Below are 23,210 nucleotides of genomic sequence, written 5' to 3'. Positions count from 1 at the left end.
GAACAAACCACGGAGGCCCTTTGTAGGGTTGTTTCTCCCCAGTTTTCGGGGAACCAAAAAGCTGAGGTTCTTTCTGAGGGGATCAGGCTTAGCTTCAAACCACACCCTGTTCACTGTTGGCCGTGGCTTTTGCTGGAAGCCTCGTGATTCGTGTTGTTTAAGGGCTGAGTCACGAGCTTTGTGACATAGTTTTTTCCAGAGTCCAAAAGGTACAGAGAAAAACAGGCCTGGTTTCAGGGGCAGGGAAGGGAGAGGAGGACGAAGAGGAGGACGGGAGGAAGAAGAGAGGCTCGGAGGGTGGGAATGGGGTCCAGGGTCATCTCCAAAGAGAAAACAACATTCTTGGGAGCTGACAACACTGATGTCTCGAGCAGAAAAACAATTCTCTGCAACACCCCTGCTGCATTCCTTCAGTCCAGCAGAGGGTATAGAAGTAAACGTCCAAGGGCACGGGGGTGACAGGGAGAGGGAGAGAAAAGGAGAGGGGATGGCTGGTGTTTCCCCAGAGCGGGGATTCTCAAGCACCAGTAATCTGACCCCTCCGAGGACACGTGGCAACGTCTGGAGGCAATTTTTGGCTATCACAACTGTGGTGTGAGCGGGGAGGAAGAGTTCCTGCTACTGGCGTGTGGTCACCGAGGTCGGGGACTCTGCGGCACATCCCCCCCCCCCCCCCCCGCCCCGAGATTACCCAGCCCCGAAGGTCAGCGACACCAAGGAGGATGAGAATCCCTGCCCTACGGAGGGCTGTTGTCCTCTTTACAACTGGCTGTTCTATTTGCTGAGACAGCCTCCCCAAACCTAAATGTCCCACTTGGACTCAGGCTTCGGGTATCAAGTCACGTTCCTGAAACCCCAAATCCCCTGACCTAGAATGTAATATGCTGGAAGGTGCGAGATGCAGGGTGAGTCACCGGATCCATTTTCAGTTCCTTCCGCCCACAGATCCGTCCTTTGCAAACGCCCCAGAAGAGCTCGCTTCGGGGGTGGAACCAATGGAAGAGTGACAGAGGCCCAGCAACACGGCGGGATTGGCGCGCGGACGCGAGCACGTGACGCGCTGAGCTCACAAAGGGCCTGGGGTGTTGGGCTGCTGGGGGCGGGGTGGGCGGTGCTGGTGGGACTGGTGCCCGTCTGTCTGCCTGCCTTTCCTCCTTCCAAAGGATTTGGTTCCCCTGAAGGTCATAACCATGTTTGGGACTTAACTCAGCACCATGAGAAAATCCAACAGCCCAGCGGTCAGCAAACATTTCCCCCAAGAGAGAGGATGAGATCAAGGGCTGGCTGGGAACCGTTTGCCTTGCTTTGTCATTGTCATGTCATAGGTAACCATAAAAGGTAATAATCAAAGGCGTCTGAAGTTTGGGGGGGGGGGGGGGCGGGGGGAGAAGCCCAAGGGACTCTTCATTTTCCTGTTTACTTGCGTGCATTTGGCTCGTGTGGCCTCGTGTGGCCGAACTCAGACCGCCCCGTTTAAAAATAACCAGTTTCATGCCCTACCTCTGGGACAGTCAGACTTTAAAAAGTTCCAGTGCTCAAATATGCCTGCTTTAGGAAGGTTAAGAAGTTAGTTAGCCTGTTGGAGATTTGGTTTGTTTTTAATTCGTTGCAGTTGTGGCGACATACACACGTAACGAAATGTACCACCTTAACCATTTTAAAGTGTACCGTTCACGGATGCGGGAAACAAAGGTGAAGGAAAAAGTTAAATTTCCTGACAACTTACCAGCCTATTGAAAAGCCCTTGAAACAGAGGGACCTTCCTCTAGGAGCTCAGCTCCCTTCTTTGCTAAGGGCAAAAGGCAATCTTAATCCTGTAAATCTAGTTTAACATATAAAAATGCCTTTGGGGGCGCCTGGGTGGCTCCGTGGGTTAAGTGTCTGACTCCCGGTTTTGGCTCAGGTCATGATCTCACGTTCCAGGAGTTTCGAGCCCTGTGTTGGGCTCTTCACTGGCAGCACAGAGCTTGCTTGGGATTCTCTCTTTCTCCTTCTCTCTCTGCCCCTCCTTTACTCACACTGTCTCTCTCTCTCTCATAAATAAATTTTAAAACTTAATAACAAAACTGTTTACAAATTCCTTTGGAAACTTCCTTTGTCTCTATCCCACCCCCAAAGATCTATGTTAGCAATGACTCCAAACTCACAGCCCACAGATATACATCTGAAGGGGCTCATGACTGAGGTTTTACTAGACGATAGTAAGGTAGTAAATGACCTTTTCCTAACCGTGGGAAATCTTGTTTCCAAAATACCTTGGAGGCTTGTGCTGTCCCTAGCCCCCTCCCGACTTGAAAGTATATCATCGGCCCCCCTTTAAGACCCTAACACGTCCTGTCCCTGTGCTTTAATAAAACCACCTTTTTGCACCAAAGACGTCTCAAGAATTCTTTCTTGGCCGTTGGCTCCAAAGGCCAACATTTTCTACATCGTGAGGTACACGGGGCGGGGGGGCGGGGAGGAGGAGGAAAAATAATTTTCCCTTTACCCTCCTGAGGTCTTAGCTGAGACCTCTGTGATGAAAGACATTAACCAGAGAGAAAAATCCCCAGCAGTTTATTAACATGTAGGTCACACATATGCACGGGAGATCCCCCAGAACAACATGAATAACGAAGTCAGAGGTGGTTTTAGAATTTAGGCCTAAACACCATCTGAAGAGGGAAAGAGGAGGGGCGTATAGGCCCCTCGGGGGGCCATTCAGTGGTTTTTAGGAAAGACCATAGAGTAGATGGGAGGTAGGACAGTGTGTGACCCGTCCCCACCAGAATTCTTCCATCTCGCAAAACGGGTCCTCTGCCCCCATTTACAGAACTCCCATATCCGCCTCCCGCCGGCGCCTGGTACCCATCATTCCGCTTTCTGCCTCTCCGAACTTGACTGCTCCAGCCATGTCCTACGATGGGCTTTGTCGTTTTAAGTGCACAGTAAAATGCAAGAGTTGACAAAGGCAGAGTTTTCAAAGACTCACAACTGCTTTTCTAGGAAGCTACATTCCCCAGCAAGCCTGATGATATGTTTCGCCTTGTCAGTGTGCTATCAGAAGTAGTTAATGATAAGATAGAAAGTACACCAGAAGCATATAATTAGCTTCGTGTTAGGCCTGATGCCTTTAGAAATCACCTCGCCATTCTGTTCCCTTAACACCCGGTTGACATTTGAGGAGAAATCACCTTCACAGCAGCTCATTTAGACACAGGAGCTGTCACCAAAACTCCACCGCCCAACTGGTGAGTCCCTTCACAGATTTCAGTGTCATCTCAAAAGTGAAGGCTTTGCAAAGAGTCACGTCCCTCCAGATCTGAGATGAGATGCTTTTATGATTTAATAGATGAGGTCAAGTCACGCGAGAGACAGGATTTGCCGGGTGAGGAATTCATTATTACTGCAGAGAAAGAATTGAACCCACAGAAGGCAATAAATAGAGTCCCTTCTTTCTATAAAATGCATCTTTGATCTTTAATGATAAAATACAGATCGTGTATAAATATAAACATGAACCGTATGTGCATCAGTGTCATTCATTCATTCATTTGTTCGTTCGTTCGTTCGTGACCTGTTGCTGATGAAGCGGGAGGCAAAATCCTGCCTGCCAGGAATGCTGGTTTCCCTTCGGGTCACTCCCAAACTGGTTGGTTACTGACAGCACAAATAAAGGGCAAGGGCCAGCAGTCAGACCTTTGAGTGGCTTCCACACTTGCCCTCTGATGGCGGGGCATCAGTCGCCAGTCCTTGGGGACTTCTACTGCAGTCACGGTGCCACGAAAAGGACCGTGGCCTCCCCCGTTGCTCCTTCCCGGGCTGTTTCAGTCATCAGGTGATGTTTTTGCCTTTACGTTTTTCTGCCAGCAGCTGCCCTCAGCCTCTTGCCACAAAAGCGCATCGGGAGTGTTACAGGTTTCAGAGTCGGGGGATCCTGCCTCTTGTGAGAATCCCACCCGCAAGTAGGGACCAGAGGAGTCGTCATCACATACGTGGCCCTTTAATGATGAAGAAGGGGGAGAATGGGAAGAAAAACAGTGGAGATGCCGGGATCGAACCCGGGGCCTCATACATGCAAAGCATGCGCTCTACCACTGAGCTACATCCCCCACCCTCTTCACCCAGCTTCCTGAAATTCTCTGCTGTATGCTATTCTTGAGGTTGCTATTTTTCTAATTTAAAGTTTTGTCTCATGAAATGTGTGTTGGGGGTTGGCATAAACAAACCAAAAATAAATCTTCCCAAACAGGCCCATTCTACATAGCCTTGCAATTGAAGTGCTCGCTGATATTGGAACCCAGGAACAAAGGGAAAGAGATCTAGTTTTGAATGTTGCTCATCACAGGGAAAAAAAAAAAAAAAAGGAAGGAAAATGAGTTTATTTCCAATAAATAAGGGCATTGCCTTGACCGAACCTCTACCCAGCAATGTCTGCTTCTCTGTCCTTTAAAACCATTCCAGGGTAAAACAGGCGATGGGAATTAAGAGTACACTTATCATAACGAGCACTGAGTAACACGTCGAATTGTTGAATCACTATATTGTACACCTGAAACTAAGGTAACACTGTATGTTACCTCTACTGGCATTAAAATTGAAGACATAATACAAAAATATTCCAACCTTCAGTAACTTCTGAGGTTTGCAGACCTTCCCCGCCCCGCCCCCCACACCCCCACATTCCCAGAGCACTCTTCTGAATATAAAAACAAGCAAATTAAAAAGAAATAGGTCCAGCTCCAGAATCGGGGCTCTGAGGGAGGAATCACTTTGCAATAGCCCACCGAAAAGAACCATTTCTCACCATCGGCACCCGTCTCTTCCAGAGTGCAGAGTGCTTACGAAGCTGCCCTAGGGAGGCAATACAAGGTGTCTTCCAGTCATCAAGGGGTCGCTCAGTGGTGGAGGAAGGGTTGAGGGCAGGGAGAGGGCAGAAAGTTGAGTCTCTACCTCTTTCCAGCAGCGCTTGAGATTTCCTGGCAGGAAACAGTCACTCTGACGGGGAGAACACACCCCCAGTTGTCCTGCCTTGTCTGCTTCGTCCCCAGTCAGCTCCCTTCCAACCCACCTGAAACCTTCACAGGTAAAGGGCTACCTGAGCTGGTGCCCAGGACACCTGCCGGGCAGTTGTGATTCATATCCCCACCGGTCTGGAGCTCATTCATAAAATGGAGATCTGAGTACTACCTCCCCCCCGGGGCGGGTGCGGCCATTGAGCGATTAGAACAGCGCCTGGTACAAGGGCCGGCCGAGCCTGGGTTCTCAGGATGGCAAATGCAGTTGTTATTATATGAGCTCTGGCGAAGACAGACAGACCTTGGCCCAGCATGGACGGATGGCACTGTTCGCGGCGTTATTTTGCACGAAGTTTGGGAACGAGCTGGGTTTTTAGCAGGTGCCCCTGCTTGCTCTCTTGCCAGACTGCTCTGCTCAAAACGAGCCCGATTATGTTGCCTCTCTGCACAAAACCCTAGAATGGAATCCAACCTCCTTAGGTTCGCCTGTGACCTTATCCCTTCCTCCTCTCCCCCTCTTACACGCACACTTGCCTCCTTGCTGTTCTGCAGGCACGCTGCCCTCCTTTGCACCTCAGGGCCTTTGCACCTGCCCTTCCCTCTGCCTGCAAGGGTGCTCCCCAGATCTTCTGGTGAGTGGCTCCTTCTCCTTGTCCAGGTCCTCAGAGGGGTCTTCCTGGCTGCCTCACTATTGGGGCCTGCGAATCCCACACACTCCCTGGCGTGCCCTCCCCCCCCCCCCTTTTTTTTTTTTTTCTCTTCTTTCACAGCATTTACTCTCTGGGAGCCTTTTTTTTTTTTTTTTTTTTTTTTTTAATACTATTTGTTTATCACCGGTGTCATAAGCTCAGTAGGGCAGGGGCCAGGGCCTCGTGGTTCCTGCTATAGCCCCAGTGCCTAGAACAGTGCCTGGCCCCTAATAAGTACTCAGTGTATATTTGCAGAATGAATGTGACAAAAAAACGAATGGAAGGAGAGGAGCCTGGGAAGGCTGATAGCCACCCGGGAAGGAGTCTGCAAGTTAAGACAAGCAAGCGTTTCACGGTAGCGTCCCCACACTTCCTGTCTCAAATCCATAAACATTTTCCGAGGGCCAGTCTGGTCCGGAGCAAGCCACAGAGATTGGAATATTTGCAGTAGAAGGAGCATTTCCTGGCCTTGGAGGTTGACCCTCTCGTCCCGGGACAGCATGGCGCAAACCCAGCACTTTCGTGCAGCGCTGGGAGCATGAGCGGGGAAATGGAGCCGGGGTGCGAGACCTTGGGCTTTTTCTTTCGTGTAACTGTGGGACACTGGGGACCCGGGGCATGATTTCGACCAGGCAGTCGATAGAATCTACAACGAATCTCGCACGCCGGTCAGGTTTAGTCGTTCGTAGAAAAGACTTTCCGTGAAAGTGGGAGAATCTGATTTGTTTGGAAGAGAAACGAAAACAGCAAAAACCTGCGTGCCTCCCCGTCGGGGAATCGAACCCCGGTCTCCCGCGTGACAGGCGGGGATACTCACCACTATACTAACGAGGACCGGCTCTGATCAGGGATTTCAGGTACGCCTTTTAAGCATTTTCAAGTTCCCCTGTGTATCACTATATATCAAAGGGTTCAATATTTTCTTTTATTCTTTCCGTTCAAAACCGAAGAACAAAAGTCCTACTTGACTTAACTCCATCTTAGGGAAGCTGTCCCCTGCTCGGTCCTTGATTTAGTTGCGCGGGTTTCGGGGAACAGGAATTCATACACAGAAAGCCCAAATTAATGAGCAGACATCAACAAACACGTGACAGACATTAATAAACGTTTCCGAGAGGCGAGAAATGGAGGCAGGGGAAACACAGCCGCGTTAGAATTCTCCACATTGCGCGGAAGTTTCCCTCCGCTCCCATTTCCCGTGGATACCGCTCGGAGCCGGGTTTAAAGAAAGCGAAACTGTTTATTAATCGCGGAGAATTAGCCTCCCTGTTCCGGTTTTTTCCAACCGCCTTTCGCGGCGGGGGGGAAAAAAAAAAAAAAAGCGACTGCCGAAACCCGGGATCGAACCAGGGACCTTTAGATCTTCAGTCTAACGCTCTCCCAACTGAGCTATTTCGGCTGCTGGTAAGGCGCCGCTTCGCTCAGATCCTCCTGGTCGTGGTGCCGGCCCTGGGTCCTCCGCCCTGGACATCCGATGCGGAAAGTCCAGAACCAGCTGGAACCCACGTCGACCAGGCTCGCCGGCATCTACTCCTTCTTGTCCTTCAAGGTCACCGCCTCCGAGAAGCCCTCCCGGATCACGCCTCCCAACCTGACCCCAGCCCCTTACCGTTTACTGTTAGGGTAGGTATTGTTTTTCCTTGTCCATTCTCTGTCTCCCCAGCGCTAATGACAGACCCCTGAGGGCAGGGAAGTCACGGGCCTTGGTCACCTCCGTATCCTTCAAGGTCTAGAACAGTGCCTGGCACCTAATAGGTGCTTGATAAATATCTGTTGAATTAATGAACAAGTGAATGGATGAATGAATCGTACCTGGCTCAGAACTCCACTTTCTCAAGCCCCCTTCTTTGTACATAGGAACAAAGTCATGTCTCGGGTGCAACTCCCCAAGCAGCCTAAGGTGTGGCAGAGGTGCTGACCACGTCAAGGCGTGTGGGGACACAACAGGCAGATTGTGACTTTCCTTGGGGCAGCGAGTGACTCAGATCCAGCCTCCACGCGTGGCCACCATTCCCGCGGCATCTGCTCAGCTTCAAGGTGTGAAGAGGTCAACAGGTTGGCGTCCAAGTTCGGCTCTACTTCCCCTCCTTTTGGGAAATGGAAGAGGAGTGTTGTCTGGGAGGGGGTGGGAGTGGGGAGGTCCTTCATGACGTGAGGTCACCTCACAAGTGTTTGCTAAGCACCTAATGACCATCTGGTCCAGTCACAAATGCACTAACCAGATATTCAGCATAATAGCAATGCTCATAAGCAAAAAAGACCAAAGTTATTTGTAGGTAGGCTTTTCCTTTTGCATTTAAAGTTTGTCTCCCTCATGGCAAAATTCCATGCATGGATTATCAAGTTAGATGGTGGAATACACGGGTTTCCAGGCGCTTTCTGAATAGGCTGAAGCCATTTACACTCCCATCCGCCCATCCCATTCCTTCCTTCCCCAAACAAGTCTTGATCTGTTGTTACAATTAATTTTTTTTGTTAAAGTTAATTTTTTAAAAATTCAGGTGAGATTCGCGTAACATGAAAGTAACCATTTCAAAGCGAACCGTTTAGTGGCATTTAGTATATTCGCAAGATGGTGCAACAATCACCTATAGTCCTTTAAACACCATTCTTTGGAAATCATTGAAGTGTATCATTTTGATAAAAATTGAATAAGGAAGGAAAGAAGGGAAGAAAGGAAGGAAGGAAGGGAGGGAGGGAGGGAGGGAGGGAGGGAGAAAAATAAAATTCAAACGGTGCAGACGGGTACAGAATGGAAGGTGAGAGTCACTCCCACCCTACTGCAGTCCTTCCCCCCAGAGGTAACCGGTGTCTCCAGCAGACTGTGATTGACGCCACCTTGGGCAGGTTACAGAGCTGCTTCCCCACCGGCCTGGGTGACCAGATAGCCCCAGCCAGCCTCGGAAGGAGCCCACACCCGTAAATATTGCCCCCGGGCGTGGTGAGAGCTATAAAATCATTGGCTCTTGTTACTGTGAGGCCCATGAGAAGTAGAAATAATAACACGCTGACAGTCTGTGTATATTTCATGTAGGTAACAGGGCAGCATGGGGTAGCGTGCTTCTCCCGCGCAGTTGACTCCAAGGACTTGGCTCATCTTTGTCAGGGCCCTAAGGGGCGCGTTACTAGGCCCAGTGCGCAGGGTGTCTTCAGCCAAGGAAAGCCTCTTCTGCTTTTAAAACGGTTTGCCAGCCTCCCCGTCGGGGAATCGAACCCCGGTCTCCCGCGTGACAGGCGGGGATACTCACCACTATACTAACGAGGACACGTTGTGACAACGCTTTTCTGGGTCGGTCCATATAGATACAGCGCCGACCTGCTACCGCGCGCATCCATCCCCAGCCGGAATTGTCACAGACGCAGCGCCGGGCGCGCCTGGCCAGTGGGCCTCCCGAGGCGCGGAGGGACCTCTCGGAAACGATGGGATACTAAGCATCCGGGAAGGAGAAAAACGTGGGCACGAGGCGAAGATGTGGCTTCCGATATCCCTATTCCCCGAAAAAAAGGGCTCACGGGTAGGGGATGTAGCTCAGTGGTAGAGCGCATGCTTTGCATGTATGAGGCCCCGGGTTCAATCCCCGGCATCTCCACTTTTTCCTTTTTTTTTTTTTTTTTTTTTGTCCGAAAGCCGTCGCACCACCAGAAGGCAAAGCAGGGAAGGTGACCCAGATGCTCCGCATTAGTGGGTCTGGGAAACAAGCCCCCATGGAGACGGCAGCGCTAGGAAACGTCCCTGGCCTGGTCCCAAACGCGGTTACCCAGGGAACCCCCCTCCCCCGCGGAGACTCAGATCGAATAGGTGGGCGGTGGACCCAGGAATCTGCGTTTCTACACTTCTATTCTAGTCATCGGCTTGTGATTTCTAAGGAGGGTTTTGCAAGTGGCCGTTTAGTCAGTGGCTCCTGAGCGCCTAATGCCGGTGATGCACATGCACGGAGCTCCTACTGTGTGCCCAGGTACAGTGTTAGTTGAGTATTCCTTGGAGAAGACAAGCAAGGTTTGAGTTCTAGAGACTAGCATTCATCCGGTAGCGGGTAAGTTTTAGGAAGACAGTAATACTGATAAGATGGAGACTGGAGGGGGAGGGTGTGGAAGCTGCTATGCAAGAGCCGTCAGGAGGCCTGGCTAAGCAGGGGAAATGACAGGTGCTAAGGCTCCAGGTTGGGAGGGGGAGGAGAGCTCTGTCTGAAGACACTGAAAGCAAGTCCTGTGCATGGAGTTTGGTGAATGAGGGTTATAGAAGGGGCTTGAATTTTATCATCGAAGATTCTAGAAGGCCTGATGTGGCATGGCATGTTCAGATTTAGGTGTAAAAAGGCTCCCTCTGGCTACCACGTGGAGAATACGCCCTGAGCCAGCAGGTGGACAATGGGAGAGCAGGCAGGAGCTGGTGGGGGCTTGTTAGGGATTCAGGGACTGGGGGGCGTGTATGTGGGCGTGCCGGAGTGGGGCTGGGGAGCACGAGGGGGCTCTGGACAAACTCTGGGGGTAGAGCCCACCCAACTTGCAGCTGGCTGGAATGTGGGGAGAGTAGGGGGGGACCTCCCGGTTTGGGGGTACACTGGGATTAGTGGCCAAGCTATGGAGAGAGTAATTCTGGAATATTAAACGTGTATCTCTGTTATTTTATTTACATACGTACGTTTTAGAATTTATGCATTTGTACCACAGCATTAGCACAAACTGGTTTAGGACGAATATCCGGCTGAAGGAAGGAATCAACACCCCCTACAGGCACAGTGAACACCTGGGTGAGCCCCCACCCAGACTAGTTTCCGACCACCCCCACATTCAGAGACTCACTCGACTCGCTCGCAGTTGGTTCTCACGGCTGAGATTTATTACAGCACCAAACCCGGCAAGGGAGCGCCCAGCCAGCTGGGAAGGGCCGGCGCGCACCCTCCCGCTCCCCGCCGCTCTGCCCTCCAGGCTGCCGCCCCACAAGGGACTAATGTAGTCCACAGAGCAGCGTGTGAGAAGACACCATTACCCCCTACGGAATAAACAGTTCTAAGAAGCCGCCCACGTCAGACTGCCCAGGACAGCAGCGAGCTGTGTCCAGACATGCCGTGTCTGAGAGGAGAGAGGGTTCCTGGGGGCTCGGCCCGCCTCCTGGGAGCAGCCCGCGCATCAGGGTGGCCACTGCCAGCCTCCTGGGTCTCCAGACAAGTGCTTGGCCTTGCAGCCAGGCCTCAGGTCAGTGGTCGCAGGCAGGGGGCCAGGCCTTCTCGACGTCGGCGTGCATGGCCTGCGGGAGCCACTGGCAGTATTCGGTCAGCAGGTCTGCAGGAAGCAGCAGGGAGGTCGGCGTCAGGGTGGCTCTGGACCTGGCTGCCTGCTGGGGCAGATCCGCCCACCGACCCCGGCTTGCCTCGGTGGGTCCCCTCCTGTCCGCTCCCAACCCCCTGGCCACGGGTCACTCGCCCCGGGGGAACGCACATTTGGGGTTTTTCTTCCAAGCGGCGAGCAAGGCGTCTCGGCAGCTGGCGCGCTCGGCAGCGAGGGCTCTCAGGAGGCTCTCTGTCCTGGGCTGCAGCCTGCAGGTGGGAGACACACGCTGTGGCGTCACTCCGCCCGGAAGCTGTGCGAAGGGGCAGGCGCTCCCGCCAGGCCAGCCTGACCCGAGGCCGGTGAAGGGTCTCCCTCCGTCGTGCTGGCGGTGTTGGCCGGAGAGGACGGTCTAGACCCTGGCGCCCCACCGACCGCCTCTCCTCTCACACCCTCATCCAGCACCCTGTCTCTCCTCACTCCCACGCGGGCTGTTCCTCCCGCCTGGAACCATCCTCCGCATCCCTGCTCCCAGCATCACCTCCTCCCCATCTGCTCAGCCAGGCTCCCCCCGACCAACCCCAGCCCCGCAGATACTCATCCCCAACGTGCTGCTCTGTCCCTCTGTCGCCCGGTCCCCACCCGCCATCTGCACTAGTCACGCTGGGTCTCAGTGTTGGCCTCCCCGCACTGCGACATCCCCACAGGGGGCGGGGTTGTGCCCGTGCCCCAGCACGCGAACGTGCCTGGCACACAGCTGGTGCTCACAACTGTCTGCCGAGGGAGTGACTTGGCTGGCAGAGGGGTAGGGGGCACCCGGCCCCCTGCCCCTACCCAGAGTCCCCGGGAATGCCGGGGCGTGCGCACGCCTGCCTGCTTCCTACGTGTCAGGCTCCCTGCGCCGTCTGGGACGCCAGTCTTAGGAAGGCGGTGGGGGCCACGAGCAGGAAGAGAGCAGAAGGGAGGAGCAGGCTGATGGGAGGGAGGTGGGTCTGTGCTCAGTGGGCAGGCAGCCCCCAGGATGCTCCCTGCTGATACCTGGAGCCTCACGATGGGCTGACCAGGGTCTCCCCCAAACCGCAGACCGTGACCTTATTTGAAGAGAATCTTTGCGGGTACAATTACTTAAGGGGAGGTCGTACTGATTGGGGGCGGGCCCTAGATCCGACGACTGGTGTCCTTATGAGAAGAGAAGCCACAGAGGCCGAGAGGGCCAGCCACGTGCAAACAGAGGCAGACACGGGGGCGATGTGGTCACAGGCCAAGGAACGCCTGGACGCACCAGGAGCTGGAAGAGACAGGAAGGACCCCACCGGAGCCTTCAAAGGGAGCACAGCCCTGAGGACGCCTTGACTTCCAACCTCTGGCCTCCACGGCCACGAGACACACATTTCTGTCGTTTTAAGCCTCTCGGTTGGTGGGCGGTGTACTGTCCCGGCTGTCCCAGGGTGCTAGTCCCGCTCCCCTTGCCACCCGACGCTCCCGGGCAAGCCCGTACCTGGCCCACGTCTTTAGCATCGTGCCAGGACTGGACAGCAAACAGCCCCGGTGTGAGGCCAGCTCAGGGAAGACCTGAGGAGACAGCACAGGACAGGGTGAGGGGTCCGGCTCCCCTTCTGCCCACGACACCAGGGGCCGGGGGAGCCGCCGGGCCGCCTACCTGCCCTTCCAGCAGAAACCGGGCGAAGTGCTTGTAGCAGTCAATGCCCTCCGGAAAATCCACCTGGACCGCGGGGAGCGGCCAGCCGACACGGTCTGGAGGGCAGGGGCCCGTGAGCGAGAGATTGGGATGGGTTCCCACAGGCCCCTCGTCCTGGCCCCGAGCCCTTGGGCCCACCCACCAAAGACGAAGGCTGAGGCCACACTGCCCGCGCCACACGCTTCCAGGGCACGTGGTGTGTGGCCACGTGTCCACCGGGACCGGTGGCAGGTCGCCCCAACTCACAGAACACGCTGGCCCGGTGGCACTGGACCCGCCCCTTCTCGGGGCAGTAGGCAGGGGGCGGCGTCTCCAGGGGCTTGTCGAATTGGCAGTAGGAAGGCAGCAGGGCTGGGATCCACTGGACCTCCACGGCCGAGACGCCTGCGGGCCAGGAAGAGAAGGGCCGGGGTTGCAGCGGGCACCTCCGCACGGGAGGGCCTCCCGGGTTCTCCCCCGACAGGGTCCCTCGGACACAGCTCAGCAGAGCCGCGGTGGGCCAGGCGAGGGGCCGGCCACCGGCCTGGCTACCTTTCATGTACATCTTGGCCGTCTCCACGATTTCCTGGTAGACCACAAATTCAGGGAGTTCTCTGAAAAGGACGGAACTGGGGTGGATGAAGACGGGGTCATCGAGGAGAGGCGTCTGCGGAGACACGGCGAGCGGGCGTGAGACCAGGAGACGCGCGCACAGCAGCGGAGACTGACCCGTGTGAACCGGATCCCACGCTCAGCCCGGAGAACAGGAGAGCGTTCCGCCAGCCGCCGGCGTGGCTCTCCGTGCGTCTGTCCACGCAGACGTGCGCATGGCGAATTCGCCCCGCGGATGCTGCACCGACCCGTGCTAGCACCCGGATGAACCTGAACGATGAGATGCCAAGCGAGAGAGGGCACAAAGCGCCTCGTACCGGTCGCCTCCGCCAGCACCAAGAGTCCGGCAGAGACACAGAGCGGGTTAGGGGTGGGGAGATCAGGAGAAAACGAGGGCCACTGCTAGCGGGCACGTGCGTCTTTTGGGGACGCCGAACGTGTCCCGGAATCAGCTGTGGGGACGGTTGCATCGCTGGGCGAACACACTGAACACCTCCAGACTGCACACCTCGGGATGGCGAATTGTACGGTGTGTGATTTCTCTCTCAATTCAGCTGCTACAAAAATGCAGCTGGGGCAACGCCAAGGCCCAAAGGAAGATGGGAGCCCGCCGTGACCCCACCCCGATCCTTGGCGGGGGCTTTCCCAGAGGGGGACGGGTGGGGGTGGGGAGGGCAGGGCGGAGGGCAGCCTGGCGCAGCGACCCGCCCGCACGCTTCCCGAGGCTGACCTTGTAGGCGTTCTTCCACTTGTCGTCCAGCAGCTCCTCGCTCTGGACCCTGCGGGCCAGGTGGTCGCCCAGGCCGGCCACCACGATCTGCCGCAGGTAGGTCACCTGGCTCTCGGAAGGTGGCTGCATCTTGGGGTCCACGAAGAGCCCGGCCTCGGGGCACACGGTATTGACTGCAGGGAGAGCCGGGTGTGAGGACGGCAGTGGTGGGGACGGCGAGGCCCGGGGCTGCCTCCGCCCTGACCTTCTGGAAGGCCCCAGGCCCCTCGGCGTGAAGCTCCCGACTCAGTCACCTACTCGCCGGGGCTCTTCTCCACCGAGGTTGCCGGGGTGTCCTCAGCAGGACACAACCAGCTGCCTGCCCCAAATCCACGGCCTCCTCCCCTTAGGACAAGACCCCAGTGCCTTAGTGGGCATCTGAGTGAGGCACCAAGGGAGACCCTGCTTGGCCTGCACGCGACTTCCCCGATGGGCTCTGTGTCAGAGCACACGTGCCCGGAAGGGACCCGTGAACGGGTCACCCCCCCAAGCGTGCACGGTAGGGCGAGATCATCTCTTCTCAAGCTCCTGCGGGGGGGGGGGGTGCTGCTGAGGCAGGCCTGACACGAGGCGAGGCCTCACGCTTCCGCACCAGAGGAGGGGGGTCTGAAGCTGTGGGGGTACCTTGCAGGGGGAGAGAGGGGATGGGGGCTTCGGGCCCTGCACCTCGGGGGGGACGCGGCAGAGTGGAGAACCAGGGGATGAGGACCAGGAAGGAAGGTGGGCGCAGACTGGACTGTTTCTGCTCTGAGATTTGCCCCGTAAACCTGTTTCTCTACAAAACCTTCGGCAAAACGGGATGTCATTGGAGGTGAAGAAAGAGAAAAAAGGGGAAAAATAGGAAACAAACAGGCCCCAAGGACAGAAGACAGAAGCCCGGCAGCCTCTGTGCCTGGAGCCCCTGCCTCCCGACGCGGCCTCACACAGGTCTGGTCTCTGCCGGCTCAGCCCAGGGGCAGAAAGTGGGGGGCTGCTCCCCGACTCGCAAAAAGGGGCTCTCCACTTGGCCATGGAACAAGGAGTGGGGAGCCCCAGAGTGAGACTGTGGGGGGGCACAGGGGCCGCTGAGAAGGGGGTATGGTGAGCAGTGGGGGGCAGAGGGTGACAAGAGGGATGTCACTAAGGAAAAGAGGAGACCGAGGGACAGACAGCCTGATGGGAACCAGTGTGCACGTTACCCCCCCCGCTGGCACGCACGCCCGGGAAGCACCCAGTACTGGTTTGGGTTAAAGTCTCGGGAAGCAGGTGGGTTTGCAAACGTGGAATCCGTGGGTAACGGGGATTGACTGTACGTGGCTGGTGTCGCCCAAAACAACTTGAAACCTCAAAACAGTCAAGTTCTCTGCCGCGTGCTGCCTGAGAACGGGAGGCTGGCGTGGGGGGGGGGGGGGGTGGTACCTGCGGTGGTCAGCTGGCCCCGCAGGCGCCGGATCTCCATCATGGCCTTGTAGCGAAGCCCGTTGGCCTCGCAGAACTGGGGCGAGCAGCCGGAGTACTCACAGGCTCCCACGGCACCTGCGGAGGAGGCGGGCGCTTGCTTGCTGCCCCGCCCAGGCCCGCCTGTCCCCTTCCCCCACCCCCCAGAACCCCGCCCAGGCCCACCTAGCCCCCCCACCCCAGGCCCGCCTGTCCCCTCCCCCCTGGAACCCCGCCCAGGCCAGCCTAACCAACCCCCCCCCCCCCCCGAACCCCGCCCAGGCCAGCCTAACCAACCCCCCCCCCGAACCCCGCCCAGGCCAGCCTGCCCCCACCCCAGGCCCACCTAACCCCCCCTCGCCGCCCCCCCCACCCTGTGCCCCCCCCCCCCCCCCCCGCGCCGCCCAGGCCCGCCCAGCCCCCTCCCCAGGCCCGCCTGTCCCTTCTCCCCCACCCCCGGAACGCCGCCCAGGCCAGCCTAACCACCACCCAACGCCCGCCTGTCCCCTCCCCCCACCCCGGAACCCCGCCCAGGCCTGCCCCCGACCCCTCCACGCCGCACCGGGCACGCACCCAGCAGCACCATGACGTCCCCGAGCTGGAGAGAGGCGCCTTGCCCGGCCCAGACCCTTTTCATCTGGGCCACCCGGGCCCGCTTGCCCTTCAGCCTGGCGAGCTCCTCGTCACTGGTGGCCGGTCTGCCAACATAAGTACCACCTGGGTTACTGGCCCAGCCGCCCTCCAGGCCACAGGGGCAGGGAACGCATTAGTTAATCAGGGCAGGCTGGGAGGCGCAGGGGCAGAGGAAATGCCTGGTGGGGCCGCCGCCAAACACAACTGAGGTCCCAGAATCAAAATTCACTGCCAGCAGCCCACGAGATGGTACACACGCCTGCTTCCTAACCCGACCAGTCCGCGTCTAGGGACTGATACAAAGAAAGGATCCAACAAAGGAGTGACGTCGCATGTTGCCGAGCTGCTCACAAGCGACAAGAGCCTGAACCCTGCTGTGACCACCATCGAGCGTGGCCTGGATGAATTACCCTCCTGGCTCCCCGGCCTGAAGAGCGGACACGCAGGTTAAGGCACCCGTCAGGCCCGGTTTGGAGCGCTTTGCTCGTGTCCGCTACTTTATTTTTTTAAATGTTTTTATTTATTTTGAGACAGACACAGAGCACGAGCAGGGGAGGGGCAGAGAGACAGGGAGACACAGAATCCGAAGCAGGCTCCAGGCTCCGAGCCGTCAGCCCAGAGCCCGACGCGGGGCTCGAACTCACAAACCACAACATCATGACCTGAGCCGGAGTCGACGCTTAACTGACTGAGCCACCCAGGCGCCCCTCGCGTCTGCTACTTTAACCCTGACGACAGCTGAACTGTTATTAAGGCCTCATCCCCACTTTCCCCCTCTCTTCACAGAGAGGTGAAGTCGTCTCCCCAAGGCCACACAGCCCGGAAGTGGCAGAGGGAGAGCTGAACCCCGGCGGGCTGCTCGTCACACAACAGACCTTCGACGTCTGCGCTGCCCCGGAAGTTCTGCAAAGGCAGAGCTCTGCCAGGATGGAACCGGGACAGAGCGCTGCCAGCTCAGGGAGGCCCCGAGTTAGCACAAAGCCACCCCACACGCCAGTCACCTCCCCCCCCAGAGGGCAGCCCCCGCAGGCCCACCTGTCCAGCTCCTCGAACAGCTCCCGGACCGTCATGGCAGCCACGAGGGTGATGGCGTAGGGCAGGCAGCCGTGTTGTCTGCTCAGCGCCAGCATCTTGGCGTAGCGGGGCGCCACGGGGAACGTGGCCATGGTCCTGCCCAGCGCGGTGATGGGGCAGCTCAGCCGGGACCTCTGCAGCTGCTTCACCCTGGAGGACGGAGGCGTGCGGTGGGCGGGGCGTGGGGGGGCACGGCTAAGCGGCCCCGGGGCTCGCTGCTCCCCCCACCCCCAGCCCTGCCTACCTTTCTGTCTTCTGGGGCGCCTGCAGGGCACCCAGCGCCACCAGCAGCTCCTCGGCGGCGACGAGGGCCTCCAAGGAGGGAGGGGTTGGAAAGGGGAAGTTGATGACCTGGGCACGGGAGACACAGCAGGGGCAGCGGTGAGACGTGGAGAAGCAGACATGGTGGCCACAAGGGGCAGCAGGGCCTGGCCTGGCAGGGGACAGCACCTCCCGCACCTGTCTGGACACTGCGCACAGCCCCGGGCACTCAGGAAGTAGCCCCAAGCACACTCCAGCGCGGTGTGCCAGGGGGACCCCTTCGTTCACACAACCCACGGACTCAAAAGCACAGACCGAGCACCTCACGTGTGCATCCACTGAGCACCTCGTGCGTCCCAGGGGCTGTTCTTGGCAACAGAGACAGAGAAAGCACCAGATAAGGGCTCCGCCTCCACGGGGCCCCTTCAACCAGAGCAAACGCATTAAGTGAACGGGAGCAGACGTCCTCAAGCAGCAAAAGGGTGAGGGAGGGGACAGACAGACCGGGATCGGGGATGGGGGCACCTGAGAAAGCGCGACCAACTCAAAACAAGTGTTCTAACAAATCCGTACATGGCCGCGTTCACAGCGGCTCTGTGCGTAGCAGCCAGAGGTGGAGACGCCCCAGGTGCCCGACAACAGCGGGACAGACAGGACGCGGCCTGGCCCTACGACGGAGCGATACTCAGCCGTACAGAGGAACGAAGTACTGACACGTGCCACCGCGTGGGTGACGCCCGAGGACGTTTATGAGAACGATCCCTTTTATACAAAACGTCCAAAACGGACAAAGCCACGGGGACAGAAAGCTGGTTGCCCAGGGGGTCAGGGTGGAAGGAACGGGAAAGGACTAATGGGTCCGGGGTCTCCGTCTCTTTCTCTCTCTCTCTGCACAACCCCTTGTGGAGCAGCAGAAAGGCAGGTGACCCCCGGACGGGTGCCATGTGAGGACCGTGTCAACAGAACGTTCTGTGAGCCCCAAGGACAGCGACAGGTCTCTGTGCAGTGGGCAGGCCTTCCCTGTGTGGCTTCCGTCCCAGGCACTCGTCCCCCGGGTGCTCCAGGGGTGCAGCCCCGGGGGAAGAGTGCCTCGAGAGGTGGGAGGGCCCAGCGTGGGCACATGTGGACACAGCGTCCCACGAGAGCGCTCCGGGTGGCTGGGCCAGCACCACGGGGCTCCGCTCCTGGATCCCCTGCATCTCAGGAGCTGGCCCATGCGGGGGCTGGGGGCTCAGCGGGGGCTGGGGGCTCAGCGGGGTGCTGGCAGGGCCGGGGGCCGCCACTGACCTTTTCAATGTTGAGTGCTTTCATCTGAAGGATCAAGTCTTCAACCGGCCTCCGGGTGATTTCAGGAGGAGGAAACGGCTCAAAGTCACCGAAAACCGCAGATGAATAGAGCCTGGGGGGGAGGAAGCACCAGAGAGAACACCATCATTTTATAAATAAATAAAAGAGCAGCTCCACCAAACTACCGGGCACTGGATTTCAACCAGGACGCTTACGAGGGCCGGCACTGACCCTCCTCCTGCCTCTTTCCCTCTCCCGCGGGACAGGCCAAGCCAGCAGGGCACTCACTGGGGCTGGGGCACAGATGTCCGAAGCCACACATGCAGGGAGACCGGTGCCTGGCACACAGTCCCCGAGACTACTGTCGCTCCTTACTAGCTTTCTCTACACAGGTTCCCAATTTCCTTTTCTTGTGATTTATTTTATTATTTTTTTTTTTAATTTTTTTTTTCAACGTTTATTTATTTTTGGGACAGAGAGAGACAGAGCACGAATGGGGGAGGGGCAGAGAGAGGGAGACACAGAATCCGAAACAGGCTCCAGGCTCCGAGCCATCAGCCCAGAGCCCGACGCGGGGCTCGAACTCACGGACCGCGAGATCGTGACCTGGCTGAAGTCGGACGCCCAACCAACTGCGCCACCCAGGCGCCCCCCTTTTCTCGTGATTTAAAACAATGTCAAACACCCCAAAAAACCCAGCTATAAAGTGATCGAATAACCATAACAAAACACAGACGGGAAAGATATTCGCCAATGACGCCTCTGACACGGAGCTAATACACAGATCAGGTAAAGAACTTTTACGACTCAACAATAAAGGAAAAAGAACCCCGTTAAAGAAATAAGCAAAAAAACCGAACAAACACTTCTCCCAAGAACACAGACAAATAGCCAACAGCACACAAAAAGACGCTCAAGGCCGTCGGGGAAACGCAAAGCAAGTGCACAGCGAGCGACCACGCACACTTGCAGGTCTAAAAAAACGGAAAGGAACAAACGTTGGCGAGAATGTGGGGAGATGGGAACCTGCGAGCACGGCTGCTGGGAACGTCACAGTGGGGCAGCCGCTGCGGGAGACGCTTGACGGGCCCCAGAAGGCGCAAGAGTGACTATGTGACCCAGCAACCCCCCCAACCCCCCCACCCCAGGGAGAGACCCAGGGGAAGCAGAAACACCAGTCCGAGCAAGGGGACGGGAAGGGGAGGAAAGCGCCTAACGGATGGGGGCTTCTTTTGGGGTGACGGCATCTGGGACGGACTGGGGGACACCTGCACGGTTCTGAGAACACCCAATACCAGAGAAGCGCACGCTTCAAAACTGTCAAAGTTCCGGTACGTTAACGGTACCTCCGCAAAGCCATAACAAGATAAAACGAAAACAAAACAGCTAAAAATAACTATCGCTTAAGGGTCAGAATAAAGAAAGCAGTGACTGCTTGAGAGCCAACAAGGGCTTGCACGGCACCCCGAGGACCATCCCCAGGGGGACACGGCACTCACTGCAGACTGGGGCGGGGGCCCCCTTCCTTGCTCCTCAGTGGTGGCTGCTGCAGAGGGACCCCCAACGTCACTGGAGAGGCCAGGGGAGTCCCACCTGTAGCAGTGGCCTGGCTCCGTCCGGCCCGCTCGGCCCGCCCGCTGATCGGCTGAGGCCTGTGACACCCAGGTGACTCGGAAGGAGGACACGCCAGTGACGCGGTCATAGTGACGCCTCTTCACTTTCCCACAGTCCACCACGTACTTGATGCCCGGGATGGTGAGGGACGTCTCGGCCACGTTGGTGGCCACGACGCACAGCCGTGTCCCTTCCGGGGGAGGCTGGAAGACCTGGGGTTGTCAGGGAGCAGAGGCCGCAAAACACCGGAATCAGGAAGGAGCTGGTGGCACAGACACGTGGGGCTCTCGACCCCAGAGAAATCGGCCAGGCCGGGGGGGCCCACGGGTGGCAAGGTGGACAAGCCCTCCCCTTGCCTCTGGCCGCGACATCGCTCAGCGCAAATGCAGGGACGCGTTCCTGTTCTCCAAGGAGATCCCAACGCCCTCTCCCATCTGGGGGCGCTGACTTAACAGCTGAGGAGGACAGCCCCGGGCCTGACCTGCCCCTATCTCAGTGCCCCTAGGAGGCGTCCCCAAGAGGCCAGGAGGAGCCCACAGTTACCTGTGCCTGCTTCTCCGGGGCCAGCAGGGAGTAGAGCGGGAGCACGTGGAGGGGCAGCGACGCATCCGGCTGTGCACCTGCAGAGAAAGCAGGGCCGGCTGGTACTCCCCGCCACCCGCGGGAGCCCACCTCAGGCTGCCCCGCGTCCCCCTACCTGTTGCACTCGCTACCAGGCGCCGCCCCCCGCCCCCCCAGACCAGCACAGTGTGGGCTGAGTCTGAGAGGCTCCTGGAGGCTCTTCAGGCCCCACGACCCTCCTCCGGGGGGGGGGGGGGGGGACGCCCACCCCGCTGGAGAGTCTGCTGCGAAGAATCTGGCCACGAGCCCTACCGCCAGCTGGGTGCCCCCGGGGAACCCACAAGGCCGTGGGCCCATCTCCGTACAGGGGGCCCTGGGATCGGGCAGCCCCCCCAAGCCAGCCCTGAGGCCCGCCTTTACCCAGCAAAGCTGAGCCCGGGGGTGGCATGCCCATCACAGTCGACACTACGGACATTGGAGGGTCTGTCTGCAGGCAGCTATAGGAAGTCAGCAAACAGCAGGCGCAAGGCGGCCGCAAAGCCCGGCCCTCTTGAGCTCCAGGCCACCAAGTCTGGGCCTAACCACGGGGCCTGGCACACCGCGGGCGCTCTGCAGACCCCTGCCGAGTGAATGACCCAGGGAGCGCGAGCAGGGGCCCTGCCCAGGGCACACCTCCGTCTGCCCCGTCGTCCCCCAGGTCCAGGTCAAGGTCGGAGCCCAGGGCCGCCTCCTCCTCGTCGTCGTCCATTTCCGCCTCCCTGTCCTCGTCGCCTTCGCCTGCAGGCAACACCGAGTAGCTGTCCAGACTGATCTGCGGCAACGTCTAGACAAAGAAGACAGTAGAACCCCAGCTGCAGGAGACATGGTCACAGGCAGGAAAGACGAGCACGTCCAAGAACGAGGCCCAGCACTGCCCGTGAGCCCTCACAACCATTCTGCCCGCTTCCTCGCCTCAACGCCGGCACGACCACAGAGCTTGTCTCAACGGGCTGCCATGAGGACCAGTCGACACTTGGACTTACGACGCCGCCCAGCAGGTCCAAAACGCAGTGGGCGGGGGCAAGTGACCCCCCAGTAAGGACGCCATCGCCCCCGGAACCACAACGACATTGTGTGGGACTCCACACCCTTGCTCTGCCTGCCCTCCCAGACATTCTCACAGGCCCTGCTCAGGACCTCACGGCCAGCCTTCCAGAAGCTTCTTCCTGGCCTCAGGGCTGGCCTTCCAGAAACTTCTTCCTGGCCCACAGCACAGGGAACCTTCAAATCACAGCCCACCCTGAGGCCTCTAGGGCAGCACCACCCAACAGAACTCTCTTCCACGGTAGGAATGTTCTGGACCCAGCACGGTCGCCAGCAGCCCCAGGTGGCTACTGAGCACCTGAAATGTGTCTGATAGAATTTGATTAAAACAACCTTATTTTTATTTCGTTTTAATTACATTGGCATCTACATGCCACGGGGCCACTGGCCACCAGAGAAGGTACCTTCAGAGTCCCCAGGCGTCCACGAGCCTCTACATACCGCTGCCCGGGCCTTCCTCGCTCTTGTCCTTGACTTCTTAAACTTCCGCACTTCCTCTACTGAATCTTCCTGATCTTCCTTTTCTGTAAGAAGGAGCAGATTCAGCAGGGACATGTCTTGAGGCCACACGCGGGTTACCAGGGCTCTGTTCTTCACCGTCCGAGTAAGGCCACTGCACTGCTGGCCATTTATTGGGGAACGGCAGGGCGGGCGAGGCGCCGGCTCTCATACAGGGAGGCTCTTGGGGCCCAGTGCCGCAGGGGTACCTGGAGGCCTGCGTCTGGCGTGTGGGAAGGCTCTCCTCAGCCTGCAGCACAGCGCGTGCACCTCTGCCTGCCCCGTCAGGAACACCAGGATGCCCCCTGCGAAAAGAACCAGATCCCTCGGCTACCCGGTCATTCGTGGAGCAAACATCTACTTAGCAACTACCACCTGCCAAGAGCTGGGCGTAAGGAAGAGCCAGTCACGGCAGGACTCAGCCACAGAGACATGCAGCGGCAGCTGCCTCCCACACAGAGGACGTGTGACAGGGAGCTGGACAGAGCCCCTGCACGACCTGGCTGTTCCACTCGTGGGCATTAGCCCAGGAGACCGGGAAAGAGGGACGCAACCCAAGACCTGTCCCCAGATACCCACGGCAGCTCCATTCACAACAGCCGAGAGGTGGAACAATCCAAGTGTCCGTCAGCTGGTGGATGGACAACCAGAGCATGGTCCGTCCACACGGCAGAAAACACACAGACGAACCCCAAAAAAGCAACACTACGTGAAAGAAGCCAGGCACAAAACCCACACATCGAACGAGTCCGTCTGTACAGAATGTCCGG

At 57.8% G+C, this 23,210-nt stretch overlaps 1 protein-coding gene, 2 long non-coding RNA genes and 5 other non-coding genes across 10 annotated transcripts in view; 3 read left to right on the top strand and 5 right to left on the bottom strand.

Moving 5' to 3' along the window:
- The first annotated feature begins 244 nt into the window (after positions 1–244).
- Positions 245–1,957, top strand: LOC123587398. Of its 3 annotated transcripts, XR_006707281.1 has the most exons (3): positions 245–640; positions 946–1,338; positions 1,904–1,957. It is a non-coding gene; the product is annotated as an uncharacterized LOC123587398 (long non-coding RNA). The 3 variants fall into 3 exon arrangements; XR_006707280.1 differs by lacking the exon at positions 1,904–1,957 and having other exon boundaries at positions 946–1,693; XR_006707282.1 differs by lacking the exon at positions 1,904–1,957 and having other exon boundaries at positions 245–703; positions 946–1,693.
- Positions 1,958–4,020: 2,063 nt separating this feature from the next.
- On the bottom strand, positions 4,021–4,091 carry TRNAA-UGC. The gene has a single exon. It is a non-coding gene; the product is annotated as a tRNA-Ala (tRNA).
- A 2,023-nt stretch (positions 4,092–6,114) lies between these two features.
- LOC123587400 lies at positions 6,115–8,228 on the top strand. The gene is made up of 2 exons (XR_006707284.1): positions 6,115–7,309; positions 7,544–8,228. It is a non-coding gene; the product is annotated as an uncharacterized LOC123587400 (long non-coding RNA).
- Positions 6,449–6,520, bottom strand: TRNAD-GUC. Its single transcript has one exon. It is a non-coding gene; the product is annotated as a tRNA-Asp (tRNA).
- On the bottom strand, positions 7,013–7,085 carry TRNAF-GAA. The gene has a single exon. It is a non-coding gene; the product is annotated as a tRNA-Phe (tRNA).
- Positions 8,229–8,879: 651 nt separating the features above from the next.
- On the bottom strand, positions 8,880–8,951 carry TRNAD-GUC. Its single transcript has one exon. It is a non-coding gene; the product is annotated as a tRNA-Asp (tRNA).
- Positions 8,952–9,204: 253 nt separating this feature from the next.
- Positions 9,205–9,276, top strand: TRNAA-UGC. The gene has a single exon. It is a non-coding gene; the product is annotated as a tRNA-Ala (tRNA).
- A 1,231-nt stretch (positions 9,277–10,507) lies between these two features.
- DHX37 (DEAH-box helicase 37) overlaps positions 10,508–23,210 on the bottom strand; it is a 28,498-nt gene continuing 15,795 nt past the window's right edge. Inside the window, 17 exon segments of the mRNA XM_045457122.1 lie at positions 10,508–10,969; positions 11,126–11,223; positions 12,453–12,526; positions 12,615–12,709; positions 12,900–13,037; positions 13,185–13,299; positions 13,975–14,147; positions 15,412–15,528; positions 16,003–16,127; positions 17,098–17,286; positions 17,381–17,487; positions 18,685–18,796; positions 20,278–20,510; positions 20,842–20,918; positions 21,532–21,682; positions 22,384–22,466; positions 22,650–22,745. Of these exon segments, the coding sequence (XP_045313078.1) occupies positions 10,884–10,969; positions 11,126–11,223; positions 12,453–12,526; positions 12,615–12,709; positions 12,900–13,037; positions 13,185–13,299; positions 13,975–14,147; positions 15,412–15,528; positions 16,003–16,127; positions 17,098–17,286; positions 17,381–17,487; positions 18,685–18,796; positions 20,278–20,510; positions 20,842–20,918; positions 21,532–21,682; positions 22,384–22,466; positions 22,650–22,745 (2,069 nt within the window). The 3' untranslated portion in view covers positions 10,508–10,883.

This window comes from Leopardus geoffroyi, chromosome D3 (genome assembly GCF_018350155.1).
Source record: "Leopardus geoffroyi isolate Oge1 chromosome D3, O.geoffroyi_Oge1_pat1.0, whole genome shotgun sequence".
Taxonomy (NCBI): domain Eukaryota; kingdom Metazoa; phylum Chordata; class Mammalia; order Carnivora; family Felidae; genus Leopardus; species Leopardus geoffroyi.
The sequence above is the reverse complement of the archived record's forward strand: the minus strand, read 5'-3'. Positions and strand labels throughout refer to the sequence as shown.